The 20,041-nt window shown below is 44.6% G+C and overlaps 1 protein-coding gene across 1 annotated transcript in view; it reads left to right on the top strand.

Annotated features, from left to right (window-relative positions):
* The window catches only part of NUAK1 (NUAK family kinase 1), a 120,697-nt gene extending 102,413 nt beyond the window's left edge, over positions 1-18,284 (top strand). Inside the window, exons 5-7 of the mRNA XM_033952671.1 lie at positions 4,890-5,009; positions 11,432-11,564; positions 13,918-18,284. Coding sequence (XP_033808562.1) covers positions 4,890-5,009; positions 11,432-11,564; positions 13,918-15,065 — 1,401 coding nt within the window. The 3' untranslated portion in view covers positions 15,066-18,284. The remainder of the gene's footprint in view (positions 1-4,889; positions 5,010-11,431; positions 11,565-13,917) is intronic.
* The last annotated feature ends 1,757 nt before the right edge of the window (positions 18,285-20,041 follow it).

Genomic DNA, 20,041 nt, shown 5'->3' with positions numbered 1-20,041 from the left:
TGACCTACACTGCCCCCCATTCAGCATCTTTTCTCACCTTCCCAACCTCCCATCCCTGTGTGTACAGCATCTCCTCTTCCCTCCATGATCCTTTCATAGTCCAACTTCTTCCCTTCCCCTCTCAACCCTCCCCCCAATTTCCAGTATCCCTCTTTCTGCTCCCTACCCTCCTCCCCCTCAAGGTGGCTAGCATCCCCTTTTCCATGACCTACACTGCCCCCATTCAGCATCTTTTCTCACCTTCCCAACCTCCCATCCCTGTGTACAGCATTTCCTTTTTCCTCCCTGATCTTTTTATAGTCCAGCATTCTCCCTTCCCCTCTCAATCTCTCCCCCCAAGTGGCCAGCATTCCTTCTGCTCCCTACCTTCCTCTCTCCCCTCCCACAAGTGACTAACATCCTCTTTTATAATGACCTCTCCTCTCATTTTCCTTTCCTCCTCTCCCATAGCTCTGCCACCACAGTTCTTGCCCTACCTCTTCTGAGACTCAGGCCAAAGTTGAAAGGAGACTCTGCCAGTAAGGTACCTTTTAAACCAGTGTATTTAAAACTGTGTGCCTCCTGAGATTTCAGGTGTGCCGTGGTACACTGGGGAGGAGGAGAGGTGCTGGCGCCAGCTGACTGCCTACAGGACATGCCTCTTGTGGTGAGAGGCACGTCCTGTAGGCAATTGGTGGGTGCTAGCACCTATCCTTCTCTCTGGCCCTCTTCCCTTCTGGCACCCCCCACTGGCGTCCACCTGAAGGGCCTTCACACACATGCGGACATCGACATGATGATGTTATGCATGATGTCATGCGCACTTCCAGGTGCCTCGAGCCACGACCACTGCCTTTAGTGTGCTGCGGCTCAAGAAAGTTTGCTGGACACTGCTTTAAACAAAGGCCCCCATACTCATGCATTTTCATGATCCCCCCCCTCTCCAAAAAATCAAACAAACAAACCCACACACCCAGGAACTCCTTGAGGGCCGCAATCCAGTCAGGCTTTCAGGATTTCCCCAATGAATCTGCATGAGATCTATGTGCATGCACTGCTTTCAATGCATATTCATTGGGGAAATCCTGAAAATCCGACTGGATTGCGGCCCTCAAGGAGGTACTTTGCGATCCCTGTGTTAGGGGGACGGAAGGAAGAGGGCCACAAGCATAGTGAGATACTGAAATAAATGATGACAGATAAAAAGACCTTCGTGGTACATCCAGAGCCGCTAAAAGCAGTTTTACAATTATGGCTGCAGCAATAGTCATTCACTGTTAATATTTGATGTGCAAGGGCATTTTCAACATGACATCTAAATCTGATTTTAGGCGTTTTGGGGGAAATTGCCCAAAAAATCCAGTAGAGAAGATTTATCTATTTAGTGTCATATCCCATCCTCCCAGAAAGATCAGAATGGGTTACAAGTAAACATGCAAAGCATTAAACATACTGGAGGGGGTACGGTTACATGCTGGGGAAGTAATGTGACGCGTGCTGAGGGAACAATTTGGGGGATGTAGTTCAAAATTTCAGGTGGCTTCGACTTAGCTGTAGGCCGAGGCTTATGGGCTGCAGAGTCATCCGTGGGCTCATGTGGGACGAGAGTGTGGCTATTTCCTTAGTCCACAAGAATGAGCGGCGCAAGGGGCAGTGGTGCCCCTCCCCCCTTCCCTTTCCCCGTACCTTTTTAACTTCTCCGGTGTGAGCAGCAGTAACATACGTAGTAACATAGTAGATGACGGCAGATAAAGACCCGAATGGTCCATCCAGTCTGCCCAACCTGATTCAATTTAAATTTTTTAATTTTTTCTTCTTAGCTATTTCTGGGCAAGAATCCAAAGCTCTACCTGGTACTGTGCTTGGGTTCCAACTGCCGAAATCTCCGTCAAAACCTACTGCAGCCCATCTACACCCTCCCAGCCATTGAAGCCCTCCCCAGCCCATCCTCCACCAAACGGCCATATACAGACACAGACCGTGCAAGTCTGCCCAGTACTGGCCTTAGTTCACAATTAATATTATTTTCTGATTCTAGATCCTCTGTGTTCATCCCACGCTTCTTTGAACTCATGTTAGCAGGCCCATGTTAGTGTTGGCTCGCCTTTTCACATCGCTTCTGAGGCGCGGGTCCCGGAAGTAACGTCAGCGGGCAGCGACCTCGTACCGTGGAAGTAAAAAAAAGATAGGGGCACACGCGGCTATGAGAGGAGTTGCAGGGGGCAGAGAGGAGGAGGGGTGCCGCGCCCTTAGGAAGACCTGCCTGGGGCGGACCACCTCCATCCGCACTCCCCTGACTACGCCACTGTCCACGTCAGTGGGTAGGAGGGCTGTAGTTGGTACATTGGAAGAGAGAGGTTTTAACGGCTTTCCTAAAGTCCGTCGTGCTTTCCAGCGCTCTGATGTGCCGGGGTAAAAAGTTCCATAGTTTTGGTAGGACGTGGTCCACTTCAGTGGACTGGCTCTATCTAAAAGTTCCAAGGTAGACATCTTACCATTACCCCCTTACTTTGTATGGGAAGCCCTCCAAAATTCACACACAACCTAATAGAACCTCCTCTACAGCACAATAGGCCTTATGCCTGCAGGTGCCAGTAGGTTTTGGTGAGTTTTGGAGGGCTCACACATTCCACCACAAGTGTATTAGTTAGGGTTACCAGACGACCGAAAAAACCTGGACTTGTCCTCTTTTTGGAGGACTGTCCGGAGGGTCTTTTTTAAAACCCAGCAGTTTGGAAAGTCCCGATGAGCTCCGGCCACATCTGCAGGGCCTCTGAGCATGCGCGGATGACGTCGCCCCCCCTCCGTGCGCATGCTCCAGGCCTTACAGACGCGACCGGACCTTGTTCGGGAAGAGAGGAGGGTTCGTGGGGGTGGGGCTGGAGGCAGAACAGGGTGGGGTCGGGGCACAATGGGGCGGGGCCGGAGGCAGAACAGGGAGGAGCCATGTGTCTGGCGTTTTGATGCACAAAATATGGTAACCCTAGTTAAAGCAGAATATAAGTCCATTGCCCCGACTGCTAGGCTACTCCAGGGATCTGTTTGTTGCTCTAATATAGTGGTCTCAAACTCGCGGCCCGGGGCCCACATACAGCCCGCCAGGTACTATTTTGAGGCCCTCGATATGTTTATCATATAATCACAAAAGTAAAATAAAACAGTTTCTTGATCATGTGTCTCTTTAGCTATAAATTACAATATTATTATCAAGACAGCCAAAAGGAAAGATTTATAAACTATAAAGAGTTTTACCTCATGCAAAATTGTCATTTCTTTAATAAGACAATAGCTATTTTTTCTGAGGCCCTCCATAGAAACATAGAGTATGACGTCAGAAAAGGGCCGACGGCCCAACAAGTCTGCCCACTCAAGAACCCTCCCTCCCAACAAGTCTACCTACTCAGAACCCTTCCTCCCTGTAGTATCTACCGTTTAAACATAACTCTGTAGCACTTCTACCTGTTTGTCCCATCGACTCTTGAAGTCGAGCACGCTACTGTCCTCGACCACCTGTGGCCCTGCAAAGGGTTTGAGTTTGAGACCACTGCTCTAATAGGACTGGTCATAACATTTTAAGCTGCCATACATGCTGGTATGTACTGTTTATTTCACATCTTTGGGGGGTGAGAGGGAGTCAGTGACCACTGAGGAGTAAGGAGAATCATGCCTTAATCCCTCCAGTGGTCATCTGGTCAGCCCTTATTCGTTAATGAAACAGGTCTAGCCTCAGTCGTCCGATGTTGGCCCTGGACATTTTCTACAATGTTCCGTTATTTCAGAAAAATGTCCAAATCATAAACATGCCCTAGTCCCATCCAAAACCCACCCCCCAACATGCCCCCTTGAGATTTAGACATACTGCATAGAAAACCATCTAAAAATGAGTTTTGAATATAACAATTTGGACATTTTGCTAACAAAAACATCCATCGCTTTGTGTCACTTTTTGGACGTTTGTCTCTTTCGAAAAGAGCCCCTAAACTAGAGTTACCAGATTTTAGTTTAGGAGAGATGCTGCTTTCCTGCTGCCGCCCTAGGGAAACAACTAGTCTGTCTAATGGCAGGACCAACCAAGTTTTATTTAAAATTTGATATGCCGCTTAAAAAGTTGTCTGACCTGCAGGTTGCCTAAATTGTATGTTAAATGGAAAGTTTGCCACATACTGTCTCTTAGAGGTTTATCCCATGAAAGTATCACATTTACATCTGCTATTTTCTCTGCACAAATATTCCCATTTATTGCACTGTCTTTGTGTACATTTTATCATACGTGTAAATTTATTTTAAAAAAATTGTATCCTGCTCTATTCAACAGTTGCTACCTATCTGGTTTCTTAACTAAAGTTTGGCTACAGGAATTATGTACTTTACAAGTATGTGTTTTCTCAGGGTTACCAGATTTTGCTATTGTAAAATCTGGGCCCATGGCCCCCGCCCCCAGGCCCACCCTGTTCTGTCCAGATCTCGCCCCATTTTGTCCCCGCTTCGCCCCGCCCCCCTCAACCTATTCCTGTTCTCGTTCTCAGAGCCGCGTCAGGAGGGCAACTGCACAGGTGTGACTCAACATCACAAGCATGCACACATGCGGGTGATGTCACCGCATTGCATGCTGCAGATACCCTCCCGACACGGTCCTGAGCTGGAAGCTTTTCAAAACCCGGACAAATGCCAGGTTTTAAAAAGCTCTCTGGACGCCTGGACATGTACTCTAAAAACCCTAAATTTTCTTGATGTGTATTAAACAATAGATTGACTGTATCGAGCCTTTTCAGCCCTTGTCGGGTTTTGGAATAAATTTTATCAATTTATTTTGGTTGACCTTCGCTGTTAGTCTTTCCTTGTTTCTCCTGTGGAGAGCTGAATCTTACTGTTTCGATTCATAAAACTGAAAGTATTCCTTTTTTTGGCAGATTGCAGACTTTGGCCTTTCCAACCTCTATCAGAAAGACAAGTTTCTGCAGACATTCTGTGGCAGCCCACTTTACGCATCCCCTGAAATTGTCAATGGAAGGCCCTATCGTGGTCCAGAGGTAAGTGAGAAGTCAAGGACAGCACAAGGAGAAGTTTATAAACTCACTGCTCTTTCTTTCTGAGTTACGCACCGAATAGGATTGAAGGGCCCTATCTAAAGAAGCACATCCGGATTTCCCCAAATAATGGCCTCCTTTTCGAGGACATGTCCGAGCGTCTGGACGGCTTTTCAAAACCTGGCACTTTGTCTGGATTTTGAAAAGCTTCCTTGAAATTGCATCGGGCAGGAGGTCATCCATGGATGTGTGGATGCCATGCGATGACGTCGCACACCTGCGTGACATCATTGCATCACATAAGCAGGTGTTCTCCTGCCCAACGAGAGCAGGCAGCAGGGGGCAGAGCTAGGGTGGGATTGGGGGAGGGACTGGGGTATAACAGCGGGGATGGGGGGAATTGGGGGGCGGGCCTAGAGGGTCTAGATTTTACTATAGTAAAATATGGCAATCCTAACATTGGGTCCCTAATCAAAATATAAATACATGGTTCTGACTTGAGGGAAAAACTGTAAGAAGAGAGAACAACAGCTATGAAGCACTACTCACTGACTTCTGCCAGTTGGAGGCAGAAGCATTTCCAGGCCTCAGTTTTTGGGTGGCCTGGGTGGGCCTGGCCCACATATTTCAGCTGTGCTCCTCACCCCTCAGAAAATTAAAAATAAATGCCTTGGCCGTAGGGGATCCCTGGGCCTCGCCAATTGAAGACTCCTTTCTGGAGTCCCAAGCAGACACATCTTCCAGGCAGTCAACCCCTCACACACACACACGCACACGCTCAGGTCAACTAGCATTCCCTGTGCATGAATGCACAGGGTTTTCAAGTGAATTGAGCATGCATAGGAGGGAAGGGGCAGTGTCAGTTTTGGCAGCTGTAAACCCTAGGGCAGGGTGTCGAAGTTCCTCCTCGAGGGCTGCAATCCAGTTGGGTTTTCAGGATTTCCCCAATGAATATGCATATAATCTGTTAGCATACAATAAAAGCAGTGCATGCAAATAGATCTCATGCATGTTCATTGGGGAAATCCTGAAAACCCAATTGGATTTCGGCCCTCGAGGACCGGAGTTGCCCATGTCTGATCTAGGCCTTACCTAGGTAAAAGTCTGCTTTGGGAACCATTGAATTAACACATTTTAGAGGGCCCCAACTCTCTAGATCAGTGTTCTTCAACCACCGGTCCATGGACCAGTGCCGGTCCACAGAAATTTCCTGCCGGTCCACATGACCCAACATGTGCATCAGGCCCAAAACAGTGTTCTTCAACCGCCGGTCCATGGTGCGATCGATGCAGCGTTATCTTCGAGCCAGCTCCCTCTTCCTAACTGATTCAGTGCACAAAGCCACAGGCAGTGGCTTCTATGGGCATCCTGCGCCTGAACCAGAAGCCTTCTCTCTGACGTTGCAACGTCAGAGGGAAGGCTTCCAGATGAGGCACGGGACGTGCAAGGTGCAATTAGTACTATTATGGGGGCAGGGTCTGAGGTGGACATTGGGTAGAGATGGGCGGGGTCTGGCCCACGACTTAGCACAGTGTTCTTCAACTGCCGGTCCATGGTGTAAAAAGGTTGAAAAACACTGCTCTAGATGCCTGCTTAGGCCTGCCTTAGTTGCACGCCATGAGTATACATCTACATACTCCTGATCAGATTTAAGTTTTGCACAAAAGCAGGGCAGAAAACAAATTCAAAATTATCCCATGCAGTGGCATGTGGTCAAGGCTTCAGGGGATTCACCCACCCCCCTAAAGGCCCTAAGGGCACTGCTCTGAATATGATTGGTTGAGCAAGCAACAGGCTGATGCTGCTCAGCCAATCAAATTCAGATCAGTACTGTTAGGGCAAGGGTGCCCAAAAGGTCGATCGCGATCGACCAGTAGATCGCAAAGGCAATGCGAGTCGATCGCGTTGCCTTCACGTTCTACCTGCTTCCCGATACAGAAGCGCCGAGCCGACCAGCCTTCCCCATCCGACGTTAATTTCTGACGTCGGAGAGGAAGTTCCATGCCAGCCAATCACTGCCTGGCTGGCCCGAAACTTCCTCTCGGGGGTAAAGGTTGGTCGGCCTAGTGCTTCTGCGTCAGGAAGCAGGGAGAGCTTGGGGCGGCGGTGGTTTGGGGGCCTGTTCCCCGATGGCAGTGGCAGTGGCTTGGGGGAGGGCAGGGAGAAAGAAAGAAAGGGGGCAGGCATGGAGACAGAAAGAAGAGGAAGCAGGGAGACAAGAAAGAAGGGAAACAGAAAGAAAGAAAGGGGGCATGGAGAGAGAAAGACAGAAAGAAGGGGGCAGGGAGAAAGGGAGAGAGGAAGAAAAAGTTGGCGGAGGGAATAAGGTCTGGAAGCATACGGTGGGCTTAAAGAAGGGAAGAAATATTGGATGCACAGTAAGAAACTCATGAAATCACCAGACAACAAAGTAGGAAAAATTATTTTATTTTTAATTTAGTGATCAAAATGTGTCCGTTTTGAGAATTTATATCTGCTGTCTATATTTTGCACTTTGGCCCCCTTTTACTAAACCGCAATAGCTGTTTTTAGCACAGGGAGCCTATGAGCGTTGAGAGCAGCATAGGGCATTCAGCGCAGCTCCCTGCGCTAAAAACCGCTATCGCAGTTTAGTAAAAAGGGAGGCGGCATATTTGTCTATTTTTGTATAGTTGTTACTGAGGTGACATTGCATAGAATCATCTGCCTTGATCTCTTTGAAAAAAACCCCAGAATATAAATGATGATTCACATTTTCTCTGCGTATAGTGTGCTTTGTGTTTTGGTTTTGTGGTTTTTTTAAAATTTTATTGTTGGTAGATCATTTTGACTTGGTCATTTTAAAAGCAGCCCGCAAGCCAAAAAGTGTGGCCTGTGTTAGGGCCTGCAGGGGGTTTGGAGAATCCCCAGCCCAAGAGCCCTGCCTTTTTAAAAAACTTTTTGTTTGACTGGTTGAGCACGCTGCCTACTCAATAAATCAAACTGCATCAACCATAAAGCAAACGGAAAAATAAAAAAACAGGGCTGTAGAGCTAGGGATTCACTGAATCCCCTGAAAACCTTCACCACATGCCACTGATCCCATGAGACAATTTGCTGGCACAGTGCTGAAATGGCACATGTTTTGCCTTAAGGTTTCATTTCCTGTAGTTTTTAGAAGATGAAAAAAAAAAAAAAATAATCCATAGGAAGAAAAAAAACTCATAGAAACATAAAAAAAAGTACACTGTGGAACTCTGCTTCATTCTTAAACTTATTTTAATTATCATTTCTTATGTTTCATTGTAATTTGCCTGAGGCTACTTTTGGAAAGGCTTCTAAGAAATTAGATCAAACAAATACGGTTACGCTGTTAAGAAACGTGTAAGATTCTTGCCAAGCTGTGTACCCGCAGTGCACACTGTCTTGGCTGAATTTTTTTTCATAAAGGTTGTTAATAGATCCCAATAAATAAAATGAATTTTCCAATCCACACTAAGGGCCTGTTTTACAAAGCCACGCTAGTGGTTGCAGCGCGGTAACGCCCCCGAAGCCCATAGAGATTTAAAGGGCTTCGGGGCTGTTGCCGCGCAGGCTTTGTAAAACAGGCCCTTAGTGTTGGGAAGGGAGAAATCGGCACAGATAAAGCAGGTTCAGATCTCTGTGAGTACTTTTTCCCGAGGCAGTTCTCAAACAGAGCCACGTGTGTATTTTCCCTTTTGTGAACTGACGCAAAAGTCTAGAAATTAGTACATAAACTGCCACTGTTCTGAAAATTGCCTCTTAGGTATTTGGGCAGAAGATGAACTATTGAAAAACATTTAAAATGTGGTCCGGCAAATACGCGCAGGACAATCATGCCCCGTTAAATGCACGGGGCATTAGATGCGCGCACTGACAAGTGCGCGCAGGACAATGGCGCTTTTTGTCTTTTTGATGGTTACAAAGTAGCCCTCAGTTGGTATCTAGTGTTAGGGTAAGGTTTAGATGAGGAATCCTTATCTAAACCTTACCCTAACACTAGCGCAATTGACGGGGCGCCATTGTCCTGAACGCACTTGACAGGGTGAATTGTCCTGCGCGCATTTGTCGGGCCAAGTTTTAAATGTTTTTCAATAGTTCATCTTCTGCCCATTTAAAAAGCAGTTATTTCTAACTGATCTAGTTCAAAGAATACATATTTAGTATTTGACAATATTAGATAGAGAAGCTGTTGGGAAGATGTGGTTTAGTTTGCCAAATTAAATGATAGGTTGTGACTGGTTTCTGTGATGATTTTTTTCCTTAGTTTTATATAATAATGGATTTACTTTTCTCTTCATTTACGTGGACTCTCTACCCCCCATGCTCTATCGCCACACCCGTGCCCTACCTTCCCCCCTGTACCTCATTAAATCTTTGCCAGTACAAGCAGCTTCTATGGCCTGCTACTCGCACCGGCTGCTCCCTCTGACATCACTTCCTGGCCCCGCGACCCGGAAGTGATTTCAGAGGGGAGCCAGGCCGGTGCGAGCAGCAGGCCTGAAACGTTGCTGGAGTTGGCAAAGATTTAAAGAGGTACAAGGGTCCAGGAGCTTCTTTTAGAGAAAAAAAATAAATGAAAAAGCAGGCCTGATATTCAACTGGGCCCCACATAGACTGAGTGGGTGAATTTAGGACACCTTTTGAGTTTCACCAGCACCTACATAAGCCCTGGCTCCTCCACAGCACCACTGCCTGACCTGGCCCACTTTTGAGGAACTGGTCAGAGATGATATTCAGCAGCACTGCTTAGCTTGCTACTGCTGAATGTCAGCGGTTGGGTGATTATAGGTGATTTAATAATAATAATAGTAATCAATTTATATACCACAGGGCCGTAAAGTTCTATGTGGTTTACAAAAAAATTAAAAAATTACAATTAAGAGAAAAAGTTAGATAGCCAAATAATTAGAAATAATACTATAATGATCAAGAAATATCCTTGCCAGTTAGCTGCTTACGTGTTTCATGAACAAATAGGTCTTTAAATGTCTCCTAAATTCCACATAGGAATCAGAAAGCTTAATCAGATGATCCAGATCCTTACCCCATAATGCTGCTTGATATGACAGAAGATATTGATGATGTTTTTAAAATTTAAGCAGGCCCACAGCTTCTCTAGTCTGCTTAAGTCACTCTGAATATCGGCCCTTATGTAAGTTAAATGTGTAGCTACACAATAGCACTTCCATGGGTAGGGGGTGGGGTGGCGGACCGCCCCTGGTGCAGTCTTGGTGGAAGCACCGGCATCTCTCTGCCCCCCCCCCCACGTCACACTCACACCCTCCCTTCCTCCTACCCCCATACCTTTTTAAATCTTTGCCAGTACAAACAATTTTTCAAGCCTGCTGCTCGTGCCTGCCTGGTTCCCCTCTGAAATCACTTCCGGGTTGCAAGGCCAGGAAGTGACATCAGAGGGAAAGCCAATGCTGGCACGAGCCGCAGGCCGGAGAAGTTGCTTGCCCTGGCAAAGATTTAATGAGGTATGGGGGGAAGGGAGGGTGAGGAAGGAGCAGGGGGGTGGAGAGGAGAGCACGGGGGGGGAGGGGGGCGCCTCCTACTCTCACTGCACCACTAGGTATAAGCGCATTCATGACTGATATTCATAAATGCAGGTGCCTTGTTAAGATTGAAGCTTCTTCTGCTTGATGTATTTAATTTAGAAAGTGTAGACACAAAGAGATTCATGGTTTTGGATTTATAACATCACAAAAGCTAGATTACACCCTCTCCAAATAAATCTGATTAACTGTCTAGTAAACCTGACAGCTTCTTTTCTACTCTTTAATCTTCCATCATTAAGCAGCATGGAAATCTAAAAAGAGGGTGAACTGTAACACTAGAAGACCAAAATCACTTAAGTTCTGTCAAGACTAGTGGGAACAGTTTAAACCGTCTCTTTGATACTCAGCAGCATGAAATAGCTTTGTAAAATAGAGTGGGCTGGAGGATAAGGCAAGCGGCCTTTACTTTCTTGGCTGCCAGCTTTGTTTTCATGGGCTTGCTATGCTCTTTCATGTTGACCAGAGGTGTCGGCTTTATCCCAGGTTAGAAGCAGAATGCTGTGAACAGTGAAAGCGGTATTGTCCTCTGGAATGCAACCATAACTCGTATGGCATTTTGAAACGGTCCCTGCCATTGAAAGAGGCGACTACGTTGCTGTGTTCCAATCTAGGAAGTGCCTCTGTTACAGCAGTAGTTGGCGGTTCTTATCTCTAGTGACACTATCAAGGGAGGGCGACCCCTTCACACTCATAAATGTGTTGCTTTCATGGTTTGTTTTCATTTGACCATCAAGCTGCTGATTTCTGCACTTGTTCTGTTGACAGCCCTTCTAGCACTCATCGCCTCTGACTTGTATCCTGTTGAACGTGCTTTTGTTAAGTTACCAAATTCCAGAAGCAGACTTACCATTGCCACTTACACTCCCTCTCTCTTTCTCGTAGGTCGACAGCTGGGCCCTTGGTGTACTGCTCTACACTCTGGTTTACGGAACGATGCCTTTTGATGGCTTTGATCATAAAAACCTAATCAGGCAGATAAGCAGCGGAGAATACCGTGAACCAACACAGCCGTCAGGTATAAACAGGAGCTGGCATAATGCATAACGATGACAAAGAGTTGAAAGTGCCTGACTTATCCCAGTTGCTTTCGGCATGCGTTACCCGCCACTTTGAAACGACAAGGTCAAAGAGTCTTTCCCCCTCCCTCTGCTCCCCTTCAAAACCTCAGCTGAGATGAATTCTGGCTCGGGTGCAATGCTTGCCAAGATCCTCTTTGAAATCCAACTTTTATAGTGAGACTGTATTGCCTTGGGGAGACTTCAGTCGGTCTTTTCAACAAGATCTGGGACAGCACTAACCTGCCTGATTGTGACCGATACCGTGGCAGGCCGACCAATTGACGACGGGACAATATTCAAATGGGGGCGATTGGAGGAATGCCCCCCCCCCTCAAACCGACCACACGGATCACTACTGAGTGATCCCGATGCATGTGCAGACCATCTTCTTTGCCTGTAAATGGTCTGCGCATGCGTTTGCTGTCTGTGCTTTTTAATTTTTTTACTTTACTTTTACTCGCGAGCCCATAGTTTTATCCCGTGGGTTTAAAGCGGGTTAAAACCATGGGCTTGCGCTGCAGGGAAGAGAGGCAGAACAGGAGAGTATAGGGGCTGCAAAGGCAGGAGAGTCGGGGCTGAGCAGGGCGGTATGAGCAGGAGAATTGGGGCTGAGAGCAGGGTTTTTGCACAAGTGACTGGTCCTCAACAGTCGCTTGTTTTTGAATGGGCCAGCCCAGTCGGTGTGCCTGAATTTTGTTAGTGAATCGCGTCCTTCCCTCTTTGCATGCTGTTTCCCCTCATTTGCATGCACAGGTCGGAATCGGATCGGCACAGAGGTTAGTGAATTGGGTTGGAGGAAAATCAGGTCGCAAACCGATCGGCACACACGATCGGTTTGCTTAGTGAATCTAGCCCAGAGTCTGTTAGCGATCGCAAGTGGAATTGCTCAGACTGCCTGAAAACTGACACAGGGCAGTGAGACAGATATGTTTTCTAGGGTGAAAGTAGCTTGTATCTGACTCAAAGAATTTCTGTGGTCCAGCCTGGTGGCGTAAGCGAAATAATTGCTCACAGTCAGCGTAACAGAGGATTACTTGGTAGTTTTGACCAGGGAAGAAAGGTTTCCAAGAAATGGCAGGGTTTCACCAGAGGGAAATTCCTTTTGGCTATGTCCAGCCGCTGTATATACTTCTCAGTTAATCCTCACATTGTATTTATCCTTCAGTTAAGCATACCCTTCTCTAGACGTGATAGGTGTGTAGCGTGCTGTGCGTATGAAACAGACACCCTCTACGGCATGAAGAAAACCAAATGAGGCATTGTACGTCAGGATTTTCTCACTGGTTTTATTTTCAGATTCATTCTCACTATCCTAAAGCCTTCTGTTGATATGTCATAACCATTCAAGAACCTGCCAACCCGATGGATGTTTGAGAGTATTAGGATACGTCCTCTCACGCGTTGAAAATTTATTGTGCATGCCAAAACATTGCTTATGAGGTAATGCAGTGAGATTTTGCAATGTCTAAACTAAAAAAAATAAAATAAAATCGACCTAGATTTAGGGTGAACATATAGGAGGTAACTAACTATGCACAGAGGTCCCAGTTCTATAAACCATAGGCGCCGAGGGATAAGGTACATAGTGCTTGTCAGTCTTGACTTAAGCGCCTTTTATACCGCTATGCCAACATGCTTGGGTGAGGAGGAAAACTTAACCCGTTTTAAAAGTTCCCTGAAAAGCTTTCTGTTTAAAGATGCCTTCAGCCTATAACTCCTCCGAAAAAAAGTTATTACTATTTCCTTCTTTACATTTTCCCTCCCCCATCCTTATTCTGCTTCCCATATGTTACCTCTCTCTTTTCTAAAACAAATTATAGTTCTACCCCCGCTGTCCTTATGTACCAGTTAGTATACGTACTCATACTGTCTAAAATATTTTTATTGTGAATAATTTTTAAATTGTATGACTTTTTATGTTCTTAAAAAAAAATTTTTTCTTGTATTTCGCTTAGAAACATTTGATAAGCGATCAAATCAAATTTTATTTATTTATTTCAGCATTTATATACCGCTTATAGTCTAAGTGGTTTGCATTCAGGTACTCAAGCATTTTTCCCTATCTGTCCTGGCAGGCTCACACTCTTATCTAATGTACTAAAACTTGAAACTTAAATCACGCCTGGCGGCTCCTAACTTGGACATAGGTGCCAGTAGGCGTCAAAAACCTTAGGTGCCCACTATTTATGCCAAGGGTTTCTTTGCCCAAACACTGGCGCCACAGAATATATTAGCTTGATATGTACAAGTTTGAAAAAAAAATATAACTATTTTACATGACTCTTTTTAATGAAACTCCTTGCCTTTCAGATGCTCGTGGGTTGATCAGGTGGATGCTGATGGTGAATCCTGAACGTCGTGCAACCATTGAAGATATAGCCAATCACTGGTGGGTAAACTGGAGCTACAAGTGTAGTGTTTGTGACTGTGACAGCTTAAAAGACTCGGAGTCGCCGCTTCTGGCCCGATTCATTGATTGGCACCACCGTTCGAGCAGTCGGCAGATGGATTCTGACAAGAGTAAGTGCCCCTCTAAGCCCACTGGATCTGATGTCATGCTAGAGCGGCAGAGGTCTCTGAAAAAATCCAAAAAGGGAAATGACATTGCACAATGCCTCCAGGAAGGGGCAGAAGAAAATACTTCTAAGTCAATCTGTAAGAGACCCAAAAGCATCTTGAAAAAAAGGAGCAATAGCGAACATCGATCTCACAGTGCAGGGTTCATTGAAGGTGTGATAAATCCTGGCTTACCCCCTACCTTTAAGACAGAGCAAGAACTGTGTAGAACTAGTGCATCTGTAAAAAGTGCTGGAGAGAGAGAGGTACCGGGAAGAATTGGTGCAAAACAGTCCAGCCCAATGCCTAAAAAAGGCATTTTAAAGAAAACCCAACAGCGAGAGTCTGGATATTACTCATCTCCAGAACGAAGTGAATCTTCAGAACTGTTGGACAATGATGGAACGGGAAGCAACACTATCTCCCAAGCCATCATAGAGACATCCAGAACTGTTTCTCATAGCCTTTCTTACAGGCGAAAGGGCATATTAAAACATAATAGCAAGTATTCCTCAAGCAGCATTGACTCATCTTTGGTCAACCCTGCTGAACAAGTCCTGGATTCCATGGAAGGAACAGTCATGCCTGGTGAAGGATTGTCTCGTAGTTACAGCCGCCCTTCCAGTGTAATCAGCGATGACAGCGTCCTCTCCAACGACTCATTTGAGCTGCTTGAACTGGCAGAGAGCCGGCCAGCCAGGCACAGGATACGGAGCTGTGTCTCTGCAGAAAACATCCTGCAACTTCAAGATTTCGAAGGGCTTAAGAAATGTCCCCGCCCTCAAAACCTGAAGCGCTATCGAAACCGACTGGCAGATAGTAGCTTTTCTCTTCTCACAGACATGGATGACGTGACTCAGGTCTACAAGAAAGCTCTGGAAATCTGTAGCAACCTCAACTAGGTAGAGGGATATCGGGACATTTGGAGGAGGATGGTCCTCGATACTTTTTATGATGGATTGACGAGTTGTTTGTCGATTGCCGACAGTGGTAACTGTGTAAAGATGAGCGTCAGAGTTCCTGCTCAGGACCCACTTTCCCTTTCCTCTCAGTGCATATATTTGTACAAAGCATCTCACTTGAATATCAAATTTTGGGGTTTTTAAAATGTGTCCTAATCGTGACTAAACATTAGTTGACTATGTAAAAATGAACAGTTGAAAGATCTAGTAGATATGAACTTTTGTTTGTGTTTTCTGTGTTATGCAAGGTTTCCCTTTATTTTCACTACCTGTTGCCCTCTTCTTCAGCCTTCACGCTTTAAAAATATGATCTAAAATAGATCGAATAATGTTATGAACAAGAGGTAGACCCCTTAACTTTGAGAGACAGTGGGTAGGCACTTTATTGAAGTATTTCCATGCCTGCCCTTGATATATTGCATTTTTTTGATCTGTAGGCAACTGTCCTGATACCTAGAGAAGTGTCTATGCGTATGCAAATGGTATCTTGGATTCATAATTTTACATTTCAAAATATCTTTCAAAATCCAGACTCGTTAAAACTTTTGATTTCAAGTGTACATTAATCACAAGATGGAGCTTTTTGTTACTTTTCCCTGTCAGCAAATGGTATGGTCTCTAGAATGTAGTAAGGTTGTATTATAGGAAAGGTAAGAATTAGTTTGGTTTCTGAATGTTGATAGAGGCAGAGAGTTGTAGCATGTAGAGAAGGGACAGAGTCAAGGAAGTTAGAATATGTATTTGTAGAGGTAGACTAGCTCTAACAGAACCAATTTTAGGTGTTGGTAGAAAGGGATAATGGTGGGATAGCTGAGAATAACATATGCATAACAAATGCAAAAGATGAGTTTATCCATGGATGAGCCTGGGTTCAAAGGAGGAATAGACAGAGAGAAATTGACAGAGAGAGAAATCGAAAAAAGAGAGATGTTTTCATTATTATAAACCTACTTATGTAAGGGACTTGATTGGGTATTTTGGACTGCTTAAATGGAAGCCTCTGATAAGAGTGGCACTGCGTATTGGACAGGCCTGGGCAAACCGAGTGGTGTCACATTGACTGCAACTCTTGAAATCCAAAATTGTAAATGGGGAAATCGTAGCATCTGTATGCATTGGGTCAATATTCATAAACACTCAGGGGACAAGTCTGCAAAGGTCGCTCAGATTTGAGTGCCAAAATGCAGGGCGCTGATTGCAAACTCTACCATTGCGTCTAGGTGCCCAGTTTCCATTGTAGAATAGAGCGTAAGTTTGCATTTGCGCGCCAACATTACTAATGTCTTGCGAAAGGCACCTGAAAATGTGAGTGCGTCAATGACGCTCTTTAGTGCATAGTTATAGTATGCTATAAGATGCGCCCTAAGTGTGGGACCTACCCATGCTCCGCTCAGGTGTATGCCCCATTGCGGTTGCGCACTCGGCACGTCAGTTTGTAGAACACGTCTTAGGCCCCGATTCTAGAAACGTGCCTAATCAAAGGCATTGAGGAACCCATCGCATAGTGCCTCTCAATCTTCAGCTAGGTGCCCTTTATTGAATTGTATCTAGCACCATCTAAATTGGACTTAGGTGTCGGTAGGTGTCAAAATCTTAGGCACCTCCTCTTTATGCCAGGGTTTTTTTGGCCTAAATACCAGTGTCTAAGTCCAATTGAGGCATCTAGATGCAAAGCATGCCCAAGATCCACTCACGATCCACTCCTAACCTCACCCACTCTCTGGTAGGCGCCTACCTGAAAGTCATAGGTACCTATTGATTGTCTACCACCCAATTATTTTTAATTATTGCCAGTTATGAGCTCATTATTACTCATTATAGGCACTAACTAAGCTTTTTAAATAATTATTAAGTTAGGCATCTAGATCACCTAGGCGTGCCAGTCTAGGCGAATAACTTTAGGTGTCTTTTATAGAATCTGGACTTTAGTGTCTAACCACCATGTAGCATTCACTAGTAGAAGTGTAAGGATTCTATCATCTTAACACACAAACAACACTTATATTTGGGTGCTGTGGTTATAGAATGATGGAGTTAATGCAATTGGCATCATAGTAACACTTAGATAACTTACGCATCTAAGTGGTGATATGCAACTGGTTAATTGAAGCACGTAGTTGATTGAAGCGAAGGCATGCAAGATTTTTACGATTTTTACAAAGCTGTGGCCAGCCCTTAATGCATGCTTAAAATGTGGTAATTTTTGGAAGTGCGTGCACAAACCACATGCTAAAATATTTTTTTCAGGTTTTTTTTTAGGCGGGGGTATGTCTGGGGGAGAGTGGATGCATTTATGCAAATAAATTAGCGTCGTCGGTTTTGCTGAACACTGATTAGCGCGACTTCAGCTTGTGAATCCCTACTGCCTACAAAATAGGTGCAATTAGGGGCTCACATTCTAATGGGGAAAATTAGCACTTGGCCATTAATAGGAAAATAGGAAGTTTGGCCATTTTACTGCTGTGGTAAAAAAAAAAAAAAAAATGGCCATAGCATGCTGGAAAGACCCCTGTAAAGGTACGCTAAGACCACACTTTACCATTTCTATTTTCACCATTTTATCTGGAAAGCAAATTTTAAAATGAAGGAAATTTGGAACAAAAGCAGTTGTTCCCAAGAAGTGAGAGGGTGACATTTTGTATTTCATTATCTCTTAGATTTTGCCCAGGCCTGGTGTTTTATGTAAAAATAAATGTGAATGAATGATTGACTGTTTATTGCCAAACTGGAAATATTATATAGGGACTGACTGGCATGTTATCATTCCTAGAAGAAAAAAAAAAAAAACTTGACTGCACATTGTTGTTAGAATTGTGATTTTTTTATTTAATTTTTTTTTTCTTTCTGTTTTTGTCATGCCAAGGTGATTTTTAAAAGTTGACTTCAGCTTTTTATTTATTGCTCTGAAAGCCATTTTCAAAGGTATAATATATTTACTGTAATTTAATTGGCGAAGCTTGTTTTGCAGCTCCTGCCAAATTTTGTTAATTTGTTGGGTTTTTTCTTTGTTTTAAATGACGGGATGGTTTGAGCTCCAAGAGGCACACCAGGGACAAAGCTGGATAACCATTCAAAGTGTTCGTATTTGTACCTGATATTGATTTGTTTTGTTATTTTTTAATTAAAATAGAATAAAATTCAATGAACATTTGAACCGCTGATGTTATCTGATTAGTTTTCTTTATTGGGTGTTCACTTGGAGCTCTTTTGCAACACTGTGGTAAGCACTAAAACAATGACTTACCACAGCGCACAGAGGCATCCCACTGTAATTTTGAGACATGCTCACATTACCTACATGTTTATTTCTAGGCATTTCTATACCGCTGCTAATGACTGAGGAGTCAATTCTGAGTGGTTTGCATGAGCTTCAGTGAAGAACATAAGATTTACCGCTGCTGGGTCAGACCAGTGGTCCATCGTGCCCAGCAGTCTGCTCACGCGGCGGCCATTAGGTCAAAGACTAGTGCCCTATTGGAGTCTAGCTTTGCTTGCATATGTTCTGTTCCAGGAGGAACTTATCCAACCTTTTCTTGAATCCCTGAAGGGTGCTTTCCCCGATAACAGCCTCCGGAAGAGCGTTCCAGATTTCTACCACTCTCTGGGTGAAGAAGAACTTCCTTACGTTTGTACGGAATCTTTTTCCTTCTAACTTTAGTGAGTGCCTTCTCGTTCTCTTCACCTCGGAGAGGATGAACAATCTCTCTTTCTCTACTAACTCAGTTCCCTACAATTCATTAGCTCCAGTAATAGTGTTACAATACATGAACTAAATTTGTTCCAGAAGCATGCTCGTAATCCAAAGCCCTCGTATATCAAAGCAAATTTTCCCATAGGAGATAATGGAAACTCAGATGATTCATTCCACAACCCAAAAACTCCGTGACCAGTGTATTTATATAAAAACATTGTACCTCGTATACTAAAATGAGAGTCTTTCCTTTACTTCTGGAAGCAGATGAAAGCGCAGCTCTTCTCCCAAGCCTCTGCCGTCCGCCAGCCTCCCTTTCCACACCACCCCGAGCTCACATAGCCGATCCGGACATTTGAAGGGCGGGCTGCTGTACAGTATTTGAGAAAAACGCCTCAGTAAACCAGGCCTGCACAACTCCGGTCCTCGAGGGCCGAATCCAGTCAGGTTTTCGGGATTTCCCCAGTGAATTTGCATGAGATCTATTTGCCTGCACTGCTTCCATTGTATGCCTATTGATCTCATGCATATTCATTTGGGAAATCCTGAAAACCTGGCCTGACGAGGGCCGAAGTTGTGCAGGCCTGCAGTGAACGATCATGTACGCATGTGTTAACGTATAAACACGCACAACGTTGATGAGCGTGTCATCGACGTGCATGCTTATACGTGACATGCCCGTACGCACTCGTTTATTGGGACGGCGCCCGTTTTGCGAGTTAAAATTTGCTGGAGTGTTTTTCTCGTCTTGCAAAACACTCGCAAACCGCATTATTCGCAAACCGAGGTTTGACTGTATATCTTACCTATTTATACCATCTATATACATATACTAAAATTATTCTTTCTGCATTGTCATATGCTCGTCTTTCTTTGTATTATTTGTCAATTCACCCTTTCGTGTTCCCGGTAGCCTGCTGTTTACACCATGTTGCTATTCCCCCTAAATATTTATTTATTTGCTAAAGTGTTCTGTGAAGAGTATCGTCTTTATTCCTTTATTGAACTTTTTGGTGTTTTTTGTTTTTTTTTTCTAGTTTTAATTCCTTCAGAAGGGGGTTCAACCACATTGTGGCCACCACTGAGAACATTCTTTTCCTGACGCTTTTGTATTTGATGTTAAGAAATCTTTTTTTTTTTTTTTTTTTAAGCACTGGGGGTGGAAATTAGGCATGTACTGTGCTAATCAGCGTGTGGGCATTGTCACACATTAACCAATTAGCGC

This window comes from Geotrypetes seraphini, chromosome 7 (genome assembly GCF_902459505.1).
Source record: "Geotrypetes seraphini chromosome 7, aGeoSer1.1, whole genome shotgun sequence".
In the NCBI taxonomy this organism is placed as follows: Eukaryota; Metazoa; Chordata; class Amphibia; order Gymnophiona; family Dermophiidae; genus Geotrypetes; species Geotrypetes seraphini.
Note: the sequence above shows the minus strand (reverse complement) of the source record. Positions and strands in the feature narration are given on the sequence as shown.